Source organism: Limulus polyphemus, unplaced genomic scaffold (assembly GCF_000517525.1).
Source record: "Limulus polyphemus unplaced genomic scaffold, Limulus_polyphemus-2.1.2 Scaffold446, whole genome shotgun sequence".
In the NCBI taxonomy this organism is placed as follows: Eukaryota; Metazoa; Arthropoda; class Merostomata; order Xiphosura; family Limulidae; genus Limulus; species Limulus polyphemus.
Window position 1 is genome coordinate 220,363 of NW_013666056.1, and position 13,361 is coordinate 233,723.

At 33.3% G+C, this 13,361-nt stretch overlaps 1 protein-coding gene across 2 annotated transcripts in view; it reads right to left on the minus strand.

The window, feature by feature from the left end:
* Positions 1-13,361, minus strand: part of LOC106458329 (nephrin-like) — a 91,789-nt gene that overhangs the window by 8,663 nt on the left and 69,765 nt on the right. For both annotated transcript variants that reach the window (XM_022384508.1, XM_022384507.1), the window contains 2 exons: positions 7,095-7,220; positions 4,470-4,497 (listed from right to left, as the gene is read on the minus strand). In XM_022384508.1, the coding sequence (XP_022240216.1) occupies positions 4,470-4,497; positions 7,095-7,220 (154 nt within the window). The remainder of the gene's footprint in view (positions 1-4,469; positions 4,498-7,094; positions 7,221-13,361) is intronic.

Below are 13,361 nucleotides of genomic sequence, written 5' to 3' on the forward strand. Positions count from 1 at the left end.
TTATTAAGTTACTAAGTTAATACTAACTAAAGTTAGTAAGTAACTAAAAGTCTATTAGTTATTATTTATTAGTAGGTGTAGTTTAGATAAATACATTTATTTTATGTTGTATTTGTTCTAGGTGTAGTTTGATAAATACATTTATTTTATGTTGTATTTGTTCTAGGTGTAGTTTGATAAATACATTTATTTTATGTTGTATTTGTTCTAGGTGTAGTTTGATAAATACATTTATTTTATATTGTATTTGTTCTAGGTGTAGTTTGATAAATACATTTATTTTATATTGTATTTGTTCTAGGTGTAGTTTGATAAATACATTATTTTAGGTCAGGGGTGAGTGAACTGGTGTGAAAGACTTATAGGGGTCAATAATATTGGAAAAGGTTGAGAAACACTGTATGAAACAAACGAAAATTTACTTGTTGAGCGTTTAAACTCATTTTTTTCAGTTGTACGTAGCTAATTTCAGTAGCGTGATTAACATTTGTCAGTTTCTTGTAGCTGATATCAGTCCTGAGGTTAATATTTTTCAGTTATACGTAGCTAATATCAGTAGCGTGATTAACATTTGTCAGTTTCTCGTAGCTGATATCAGCCCTGAGGTTAATATTTTTCAGTTGTACGTAGCTAATATCAGTAGTGTCATTAACATTTATCAGTTTCTCGTAGCTGATATCAGTCCTGAGGTTAATATTTTTCAGTTGTACGTAGCTAATATCAGTAGCGTGATTAACATTTGTCAGTTTCTCGTAGCTGATATCAGTCCTGAGGTTAATATTTTTCAGTTGTACGTAACTGATATCAGTGTTTTATTCTAATTTAAATATAATTATCTTGAAAGTGATATCAATTACCTATTAGTAAATTAATAATGATCGTGTATGAAAATAATCTATTTTGCGTTCTATAATGATTTCTCTAAATTCATAGTTATAACTATTAAGTCTACCAATTAAACTTGTAAAAGTACGCAAGAACTTAACGCAAGTAGTTTTATTTGTTATATTTCGCGCGAAGCTACACGAGGGCTATCTGGGCTAGGTTATAGAAAGAGGAAATTCTGCTAGTAAACCACGCCCTCTGACAACTTTAAAACTAGTCTTGTCTGACCGAATAGTCAAATTTAACTGTCACTTCTATAGTGCACACATGGCCCAAATGTGTGGCCAATAACAGGGTGCGAACCACGAATGTTCGGCTCTGCAGTCCTGCATGTAAACCACTTGGCGGACTTGTTATGAATATTGCCAAAACACGCTTATTTATATAAGTCTGTACGGTTACGGGAAAAAATTTCGGATCACAAATGAACCAGATCTATACATCAGAAGTAAAAAAGGGAGATTTATCATAAGGAAAATAATTTAAAATACACATACACACATATATATATATATACATACCCAGCAAAATTGAATCATATAATGTCATTTTCGTACCTAGTTTCGGAGGACTAGACTTATCTTAAAAGCCCCGGCATGGCCAGGTGGTTAGGGCGCTCGACTCACAGTCTGAGGGTCGCGGGTTTTATCTTGAAGAAATACTTTCAAATATACGTGTATATTTTATTTATTTCTAGTATACACATTTTAAGATAAGTTTTTGTTTTGTTTTGTTTTGAATTTCGCGCAAAGCTACACGAGGGCTATCTGCGTTAGCCGTCCCTAATTTAGCAGTGTAAGAATAGAGGGAAGGCAGCTAGTCATCACCACCCACCGCCAAATCTTGGGCTACTCTTTTACCAACGAATAATGGGACTGATCGTCACATTATAACGCCCCCACGGCTGAAAGGATGAACATGTTTGGTGGGACGGGGATTCGGCAATCCAGTTTTACACATACATATAATTTTTGAAGCACAGGTAATATTGAAAATGTTTACAACCTCGACTGTTTTTACTAGACATGTTTTTTGTGAGAAAGTGCTATTGGCTGTTGTTCAAAACACGAAAAATAAGATACATATTTGAAAACTCTCAAATATATGTTACGAAACTACTCTGCTTGAATTTCAAATTGTAATATATGTATGGTAAACGTTACTTTTATTTTTATATTAAATTCTTCTAGACTGAAACGATCCACATTGAAATCTGTGATTATATTCCAAGCTATGCGTTCATAATATCAGAAAACTGGGTAAAGTTTCACGAGTTCTACCTAAAGTTTAGTTACTAGAAATGAAACCTAGTAGTTCAGTAATCTATTACAAACCAATTGTTCATAGTAAGTCAGTGATGTATTACAAAGTGATTGTTCAGAGTAAGTTAGTTATGGCTTACGTGTAACATAAGATTAGAAAACTGGGTAAAGTTTCCCGAGTTCTACCTAAAGTTTAGTTGCTAAAAATTAAACCGCTAAAAAAAAGTGTATAAATAATGTTTCTACGAACTGATAACTTTCAGTATCGATTGAAAGTAATAATTGTTTCTTATCTATACTCGTAGCTATTACTAAACCCATAGTTAACCAACAATGAACTGGTAGTTATAGTTTTGAATTTGCAATTATAACAGGTCAGTTGTGCATACTTTGTCACTTCCTGAGGTAGGTATTCACGGTTCATTTACTCGAACGTATACAGAAATAAAAGATATTGTGATTATGATATACTGATATTATATTTTATGTACTTGAGTTTGCTCAGCTTTAAGAAATATCGAACAAAAATGAATGGGTTTTACTTTTTTACCACATGAATTATTTACAGTATAAAAGTTACTATTTATGGAATGTAGAATATTTGACAAATGGAAATTTATGTAGTTCGCTTCATCTGCCTGAAATTATAACCATAATAATATCTCCCATTTTATGATTTATATTAGGTCTTTACTCATTCCATACGGGCTGCATTCTACACAAATGAATAATAGCCAAAATATTTCTCTCATGCTATATTTCTGTCAGAAAGTGTAACTTCTCTTTTATACATTAAAGCATTACGCTTGCGGAATCTGTTCAGGGAATAAATACGCATTTCAGCGTAATGCCGTACATGTAAACACGTGATGCATTTGTTACAAAACCTAAATACTTAACTAGGTTAGTTCAAGCCAATAACATATGAGCGTATTCTTTGACTATGTAATAAGTTATGTTTTTGTGACGCCCTGTATGACGAGAGCATACGTTTCCCGCGTACGTCTTCTCATCGTGACTGGTCACAAAAAAATAGTTTTGTTTCGTGAGTTGCATTTTCACTGACGCTTACGATTTCAATTGTGAAACTCTTTTCATGATATTCATATCAAAGAAACGGCGTGGTTGGCCCTGTTGTAGATCTCTGGATCACAGAGTTTGCGAGCCGCGTTCGAATCCGTGCGAAACTACAAAATATTACCCGCAGTTTCAGCTTTTGGTGCATTATAAGAGTAACAATAAAACCCTTAGCGTGGATGGTAGGTGGTAGGGTTCTTCTGACTGGTTGTCTTGTCTATCGTCCTCTGGTTTGTTGTTGAAAAAGTAGCCTTAGTAGCTTTGCCACAAATTTAAAATACAAATATGTATAACTGTTAGGCTATGGTCTGTATTACTTCTCGTGTATACTCGTAGCTATTACTAAACCCATTGTTTTCTTAACCAACAATGAACTGGTAGTTATAACCAGTGGACAATATCAATTCGCGTAGCCTGTATTGTTCCCTATCTATACTCGTAGCTATTACTAAACCCATCGTTTTCTTAACCAACAATGAACTGGTAGTTATAACCAGTGGACAATATCAATTCGCGTAGTCTGTATTGTTCCTTATCCATACTCGTAGCTATTACTAAACCCATAGTTTTCTTAACCAACAATGAACTGGTAGTTATAACCAGTGGACAATATCATTTCGCGTAGCCTGTATTGTTCCTTATCTATACTCGTAGCTATTACTAAACCCATTGTTTTCTTAACCAACAATGAACTGGTAGCTAGAATTAGTGAATAATCCCATGTTGTGTAAGCTGTTTTCTTGTTTATGTTGATAATATTAAACAAATCGTTGTCTTAACGAACAATCAAATCTTAGCTAGAACCAGTGAATAAACCCATGTTGTGTAAGCTGTTTTCTTGTTTATGTTGATAATATTAAACAAATCGTTGTCTTAACGAACAATGAATATACTGAAACTTTACAAGTTGTTGATATCTGAAAGTTGCAAGTAATTTCACAATGATATTTTGTTTGAGTCACAAAAACACTTCTTTTGTTAGGACTACTCAGAATATGTGAAAAGCCTTTTGATAAACCTAACCAACCTTTCATCTTGACAACTTCAATACATATAAGGGATTTTCTCAATAGTACCAATTCATCATCATCTTGATTTTTATCTCTTGGTTGGTTGACAGAACAAATACAAATCGAATAGACGAAGACAGCGCAAACAAAACGACAGATTAAACAACGTGTCGTGTGAAAATAGGACACACCCGAAGACGTAGAATCACTGGACAAAACATAATTGGATACTTACATTTCTTTCTGTTCCTCTTTTCGCTCACCTGAAATAAAGATACAGACGGAAGTAAAATGCAAGTTTAGTAAAGATATTGAAAATAACGGCATGATAGTAAGTGTGGCCTATAATGGAACCGGCAAACGAGATTACATTCATTACGTACACTAAATAACGTTTGTAATAAGAGTTAGAATAAAAAAAAATACGTTTTGAATTTTTCGAGCAAATAGGAACTGACTTTGGCGAAACTTGATAAACTAGAGATCCTCATTTTAAATTGTTTTATTATTAATACTTAATGGTATACGCGGACATATAACGTAGATCTTTATTTCAACCCAATTTTTGCAGGCCATCCGGAGAAGTAAGTTTACTACTAGTTAAGTAAAACAAAACAGCAACTTAAGCCTCATCACAACCACTATAGAGAAGGTTATTTGAAGGTCAAATTTATCAAAATTGTAACGTGAATGTTGATGTCGAAAACATTATAAAATCCTATTAAGCTTCGTCATAAGGCCATTTATATCATATTATTCACAAATCGTTAGAGGCTTCTGACAAATTAAAAGTATAAGACAGTGAATGCAATTTATACCTTCAGGTAGTCCATTGATAATCTTTTTTTTTTCGTTTGTTTGTGTTATATACCAATAATTTCATTTTAAACACAATCCTCTAACAAGTAGAATGATTATTCGTAAAGTATCAAACAAAATAACTAGAACTTCGAACATAATTAAATAAAGTGTGATGGAAAACTTAAAGTTCAACGTCCTAAGATTAATATTTTAAGCACGTTTTAAATTTGAATTTATCTTCTTGTGTGCCCTACTGGAAAACTTCGAAACTAGCGAAAGAAGATGATTACGTACGTGACCGTAGACAAAAATTTTCGAGTTGGAGTAAGCCAGAAGTTTGTCTTCTGGAGTTTAATGTTTGACTTATATTGATTGCCTTAGAAATTTTCACTTCCTCGTCTGTGTGTTTGTATATCCTTCCAAGCTGTAGCAGTCAAATCCACACACACACACACACACACACACACACACACATATATATATATATATCGATTACTGAATTTTTTCACGCGTATTACTTAGGCCAGAACTTACGCCTTTTCTGACTTTTTTACAGAAAAATGTTTTTCGGTTCGGTTGCATTGACGGTTTCAAATCGCCTTATTATAGGCCTAACCTTTCCGTTTTTTCGCCTACTTATACTGCCCAAAAGAAATATAAGAAACGACATGAATTCGGCTTGTACAGGTTTTCTTTGCATCACAGTCGCTTTTATGTGGCTGTTTCGTGCAATTAAAAACTTAAGTTGAGTCTCTTAAGAACCTCATTTTCCAAATAACCCAATAGTTTGGGTTTAGATTCTTATCTATTGAAACAGGAAAATTTCATATAAAGTATGAAACATGACAAAATTAAAAATAGAAAGTTTGTCTACTGCAACTGTGCAATGGATCGAAAACTTTGTTATTACGTTTAAAATAAATAAGTACATGGCCAAAAATTCATGACATGAAGGAAGAGTAATGCCACTAAAGGCAAAAGGCGTCTGCTCGTTTCATTCACGTGTGAGAACATACTTTAAGCATGAATAAATTGAAATCCCAACGAATCGTGTTATATCTGTATTACGTATGTCACCAAAAAACTTTTCTAGCAAATGTTAGTTGCTCAAGAATCTCGTGTGACCTATAGTAAGATTATACGTTGGTACTCACACTTCGCAATGACGTAAGTTGGGTACTGATCAGTAAGCTTTGTGAATTGATTCCTATCTGTATCACATGGTACAAGTAGGCTTAAAGTATACCATATTTTAAAGCTTAATAGGCTGTATTACATATACCGAAGTAACGGCAGGTTTGAAATATCCAACAGATAAAAGTACGCACGTGTGTGGAGTGTAGTATCTGATGTGATGTTTTTACACACGGCTGTGGTTCGTTATATATATATATTCGCTTGAATGCATAATTCTCAATAACAAATAACAAAATATCAAAAATCAAAAATATTTTTTCTAAAGCATAATTTAAACTATTATGTAAAACAGAAATCGCACTTATCTGTTCTATTTCCTCGATTAGAATAATGATAACTTACATTTCGGTGTTCTGTTTCGCACAAAATTTACTGAGAATTTAACCTATCAAGGTGGATTACTATTATAAAATCCATTTATTTCAGACTTGTTAATTATTATTATTATTATTAATCTGATACAGATCAGAAACTAGAATTTTAAACTAAAGTTGTTTTCGATACCAATTGTTATATTTGAAAGATAAACTTAACATAAGCTTTTGTGATCTGTTTAATCAATACTGGTGTAAAACTTGGATTAGAATTTTGATAAATTTTATTTTAATCATAGCATAAAATACTTTAAATATTTGATTATAAGAACATGTTTCAATTAAATTGCGTTCCTGATGTGAATACACTTTAAGTTCTTAAAAAATAAAACATATATATATATACACACACCTTGACGGTATCTAGAGATGATATCTGCTTTTGAGTGTAAATCAGTTTTGTTTTTGATTATCACGAAAAACAATTCACAGAATGATTCATCAACAGACGGATCAAAATTCTGCTCAAATTTGCTAACAACACATACCTGCATTGTTTCTCCTTCTACGACATCTTGAAAATACCAACACAGCAATGGCTAACACCACAAGAGTTCCTACAACACCAATTACGATTGCAAGAGTTGGACTAATGGGAGCACCTTTTGGATTCCCTGGAAAAAAATATTGTCTTATAATGAAAATGTACTAATAAATTGTACTAAAAGATATTAATATACTGTAATAAAAAGAACAAATAAACTGTAGTAAAAGATACCAATAAACTGTAATAAAATATACTAAACTTTACTAAAATATACTAAAAACTGTACTAAAATGCACTAATAAACTATACTAAAATGTACTAATAAACTTTATAAAATGTACTAATATACGTTACTAAATTATAATAAAAATTTTTACTAAATCTGTATTAATATACTGTACTAAAAAGAACAAATAAACTTTACTAAAAGATACCAATAAACTTTACTAATAAACTGTACTAAAAGGCATTCATCAACCGTGCACATTTATAATACTGCCCAAAAAGATGATCTGGTTTACTTCAAAGCCTAAGAATGGACTTGGACATATTTCAGTCCTCTGTAAAACTTATAACATTTACGACAAATAGATTAGCTTTGTACCAACGTTTCGCTACATCTGCTTTACAAAGGGATAGTTATATTATATGAACCTTGTCGCTAACCGAAATATGCACGTAGAACGGAAAAACAGAGTTAAACAATACAACAGAAGGTCACAACAATGTAATAATACACGAAGAGTTTTAATACGTTTATTAAACGACTTTATGAACACCCCACATCGTACCAGTCCTTTTCGCTACCTTAGGTCATACGCTTTCAGACGAACGTGCATCTTGATAATAATCCTTCACATCGTACCAGTCCTTTTCGCTACCTTAGGTCATACGCTTTCAGACGAACGTGCATCTTGATAATAATCCTTGGAGCATAGTATTCAATGCAAAATGCTCCGTCCTAAGAATGTCATGTCAAAAGAACTCCACTATTTCTTGCTTGATTTCCCACAGCCATCTAGTGTCTGAAGATGATGGTTTCCCATCACTGGTTTTAACAGTCCGATTGCACAGAAATCCATAGTTGCGCTGCGTCTTGTGTTATGATCTCTATGTATGATAAAGCATGAATACCTGTTTCGTTCTTCAGCTGCTTGAGGAATATGATGATTAAACGGATATGTTGTTTGAAGAAACTTGTATACACTTGACTTGTGTCTCTTTTCGAAACGGAGATCTTTCTTGTTTGTGTTGCTTACAGTTGATGGGGGAATGTGAACGGTTTTAGCCACTGACCATTATATTCGTTTAATCACACCTGTTATAAAATGCTGCACTTTGCTTACCACACATGAAGTATGACTTGTTGTAAGTCTTTTACCGAGTGGTCTTTGTTTCCTAAGTTGATTCACATTCTTTTATTTCTAAAGTACAAGGGATATATATATATACTCTCGTTCTGGAAATTCTAAATCCCCGATCTGAACACATCTTTATGATCTGAGTATAGGAATATTTTGTGTTAAAAATGGCTGTTACATAACCTTCCAAGAGTAATCAATTTTCAGTGGTATTACACTACGTACGAACACCACGCCATGTCAAAATATTGTACTGATGCATGCAGTACCACCGCAACATTACATTGCATGTGGTTGTGAATTTCTAATATTCATATACAAATTTATTTTCATATAACGCAATCAATCTTATGTTTCAATTATTGCATATTACTCCTCGTCGCAATAACACAGATGTCGAATATATTAAGTAGACAATTTATATGGTTAGTTATATGCCATTGTAGTTACCTTTTGTTGCGTTAAATCTGTTCTTTTGTCCTCCGTGCCTTTTCGTTCAGTTATAGACTAGGTTGGTATGATACAGTTAACCCTTGTTAAAGCTTATACAACGAAACATTGCCAATAAATATATTCATTTTTCTGTTCACTGCTCATATTTGTTATAGTTTTTCAATGTCTGTTATTCTCCAGTGTACATTATGCTAATTAAAGTCCAGTGTACACTATGCTAATTAAAGTCCAGTGTACATTATGCTAATTAAAGTCCAGTGTACATTATGCTAATTAAAGTCCAGTGTAAATTATGATAATTAAAGTCCAGTGTACATTATGCTAATTAAAATCCAGTGTAAATTATGATAATTAAAGTCCAGTGTAAATTATGATAATTAAAGTCCAGTGTACATTATGCTAATTAAAGTCCAGTGTACATTATGGTAATTAAAGTCCAGTGTACATTATGATAATTAAAGTCCAGTGTACATTATGATAATTAAAGTCCAGTGTACATTATGCTAATTAAAGTCCAGTGTACACTATGCTAATTAAAGTCCAGTGTACATTATGCTAATTAAAGAATAATGAAATACTTCGGTCAACGACAAATGACGAAAATCATTAAACGTTACTAAACCTAATATCATATCAAAACGCAAAAGGCCTAAGAATTATCGTGTCGGATTGTGGATCTGGGGGTCTATGGTCCGAGACCCGTTGGCTTATATCGCACTCCTACTTTCCAGCCGTGGGTATGTTATAATTACGAACGACGGTAAAATTTCTAATGTTTGGATAGAGTAGTAGCCCTAGGTTTGGCGGCTAGTGCTGCTGACTAGCTTCCTTCCTTCCAACAGACAACTCATCTTATCATAACTGATTAACATTACCAGAAGGGAATACTGTTGCTGTGATACCTGATCTCTGAAACTTAATAATCTTCAAAATATTAACGGGTTCAGGCACTTAAACAATTTGATTCTGACATATTTAATTTATTGCCACTTTTGTTAGAAACACAAAATGACTTCCATGGCTGAACCTGATAATTTGCTGAGGTTTAGTTCATTAATTCATATTGAGAGCAAGGTTGATTAATTAATATACTTGCGTTTCTGAATGAAACATAAATTTCAGTGATGGACTTCACGTTGTGCTGAGTTGCTGGTGTTTTTTACACCAACTTCCTTTAACAACAAGGATGTTTAAGCCATTTACTTATGCTTCTTTTGATGTGGCTTCCAAAAATAAACCTGACGTTGAGTTAAGTTGCTGATATTTTATTCATTAACTTCTTTTAACAACAAGGATGTTTAAGTAATTTGATGATCTCGTTTTTTTTCGACTAGCCATATATATTCTCTAAGCCTAATCATTAAAAGAAGCTTTAAGAAAGACTGAAAAAAAAAGTATATTCCTGATCATCCATTTGCAGAGTGACTATATTTAACAGGCAATAATATCCAAATTAAGGACATTAAAGTAACACTTGCTATAGCAGTAACTAGTTTCTACTATTTCTGAATCTTATCTAACAAAGAGAAAAGAATTTCGAAACATCACTTAGGGGGAATAAATTGCCAGTTCACTCCGTAAGAAGATGCTTTACAAGTATGTTTTACTATATGAAAAAGAGATTTAATATGCAATTGTGTAGGAATGCCTTCCACGTATTTGACTAATTTTACAATTTAGTTAAGGTAATATATATGCTTATCGTTTAAATAAGGGTGATCGAATAAGGATTATGAGACAGCAGCTAGTCAACAGTTGAATCAAGTCTTGACCTTGTTTTACTTTTTTTATTCACGATGTTTTAACTTACCTAAGCTTAAAATAAAATTGCATTTTCTTTAAATGCAAGGAATGATTTTATCCTTATTGAATATATAAAAAGAGACAGTTAATTTTACTAAATATTCAGTGTATGATTGGTTAACGACTAAAACTTACTCGTTTAGTTTAGTTAAAGACTTAAAGTTACTCGTTTAGTTTGGTTAAAGACTTAAAGTTACTCGTTTAGTTAAAGACTAAAAGTTACTCGTTTAGTTTAGTTAAAGACTTAAAGTTACTCGTTTAGTTAAAGACTTAAAGTTACTCGTTTAGTTTAGTTAAAGACTAAAAGTTACTCGTTTAGATTAGTTAAAGACTAAAAGTTACTCGATTAGTTTAGTTAAAGACTTAAAGTTACTCGTTTAGTTTAAAGACTTAAAGTTACTCGTTTAGTTTAGTTAAACACTAAAAGTTACTCGTTTAGTTTAGTTAAACACTAAAAGTTACTCGTTTAGTTTAGTTAAAGACTACAAGTTACTCGTTTAGTTTAGTTAAAGACTAAAAGTTACTCGTTTAGTTTAGTTAAAGACTACAAGTTACTCGTTTAGTTTAGTTAAAGACTACAAGTTACTCGTTTAGTTTAGTTAAAGACTAAAAGTTACTCGTTTAGTTTAGTTAAAGACTACAAGTTACTCGTTTAGCCCATTCTTCGATTTCTTGGAACCTCTTATCTATGTGGAAATGTAGTAGAATCGTTTGTATTAAAATAATACATCCATATATTATCATATATATCAATTTTATTCTTTCAACTTGAATAATATAAAACTATTCAAAATTGTTTTAAATAAAATCTTTTAAAAAAAAACATTTTTCGAACTACTTATTATACCATGAAAAAGTGACTATACAATGCTAGTTACTTTGTTCACCGGTAGAAGAAGCAAATGACAGATTAATACGGCGTTATCAATTAGATTTAGACATATAAGACTAGTTTGGTCAAGAAAGTAATGTCTAAATAGCCGAACTCAATTTAGATTAAATTATTAGAACATTAACTAGTAAGTATCTCTATTTTTTTCCGAGCACAAATTTTCCCCGAAGTTTCAGCTTCACACATTTGAGAGCTCCCTCTCATTCCATTTTTATTACTGCTGGCTTGTCTGGCTCTTTATCGATCACGTAGAGACAGCATGCGATACTAGAGAACGTCTGGTCGACTAAATGACCGATTCTTCTTTCCAGCATACGTCAAATTTTATTACTAGTCGCTGTTTCATGAAATAATATGTATTTCTGTCGGTATACTTCAAGGCTGGATGGTTAGAGCGCTTGACTCGCAATCTGCGGTTCATGAGTTCAAATCCCGTCACCAAACATATTCGCCCTTTCAGCCTTGAGGGCGTTATAATATGACGGTCAATCCCACATTTCGTTGATACAAGAGTAGCCAAAGAGTTGGCGATAGGGAGTGTTGACTAGCTGACTTTCCTCTGGTCTTCCACTTCTATTAATTAGGGACAGCAAACACAGATAGTTCTCGAATAACTTTGCGCGAAATTCAACACACATAAAAACGGTAAACTTCGGTTTGAAAATCAGTGTGGATGTACCAGTTCTCTATTCATTGCTTTTTCATTTAACGATTAAATATTATTAATAATATTACCGCACTTTTGAAGAGATTAACTAATTGGGTTATCATCATAAACATGCAACTGAAGTCTTGACGTAATATCTAATGACATTTATTACAGGCCTAGAGCGACAGTCATAAAGCTTTTATGAGTTTTCAGTCAACTTGAAATACAATACCAGGTTTAAAGAGTTTTACACAACTCAAGTGACACAAACTTTTATTTGTCATATAGATGCTCATCCGGTAGCGGTCTTTAAGGAATGCTAGAGTTGTGAGAAATAAACAAAAATCATTAAATGTGTCGCCTAATCATATGGCGAAAGTTTTCAGCATTTCTGGACGTAATAACGTAAACTTATCGTCGTGTCAGTACTTGTTTTGTATAAAGTTTAGTCTTTGGCGACGTCGACGTTATGTAAGTTAGTTGTTTATTTTTTTTGAAATTCTATCAAAATCACAGATGAATCCATTCTGATCAGGCCGAGTCTGACCAGGCTGTTAGTGTGTTGGGATGCATTACGAAAGGTTCAAGGTTCGAGACATAATGCTGCTAAAACACGCTCCGCTCTTTAGCTATGGAATTCAATCCCGTTATTCAATTCAAAGGTCAACGAAGGTGTAGCTGCCTGGCCACTCTCCCTCAGGTGAATAGTTCACAATTGGGAACGGCTATACGTGAATCTTGGGGATCTCTAACAGCCTGCCCGCCTAGCCCTCGTGCGTTTATTTCTAATAATCTGTATTTGATTGTTTGTTTGTTTGTTTTTGAATTTCGCGCAAAGCTACACGAGGGCTATCTGCGCTAGCCGTTCCTAATTTAGTAGTGTAAGACTAGAGGGAAGGCAGCTAGTCATCACCACCCACCGCCAACTCTTGGGTTACTCTTTTACCAACAAATAGTGGGATTGACTGTCACATTATAACGCCCCCACGGCTGAAAGGGCGAGCATATTTGGTGGGACGGGGATTCGAACCCGCGACCCTCAGATTGCGAGTCGAGCGCCCTAATCACCTGGCCATGCCGGGCCCAATCTGTATCTGAAGAAGACGCTTA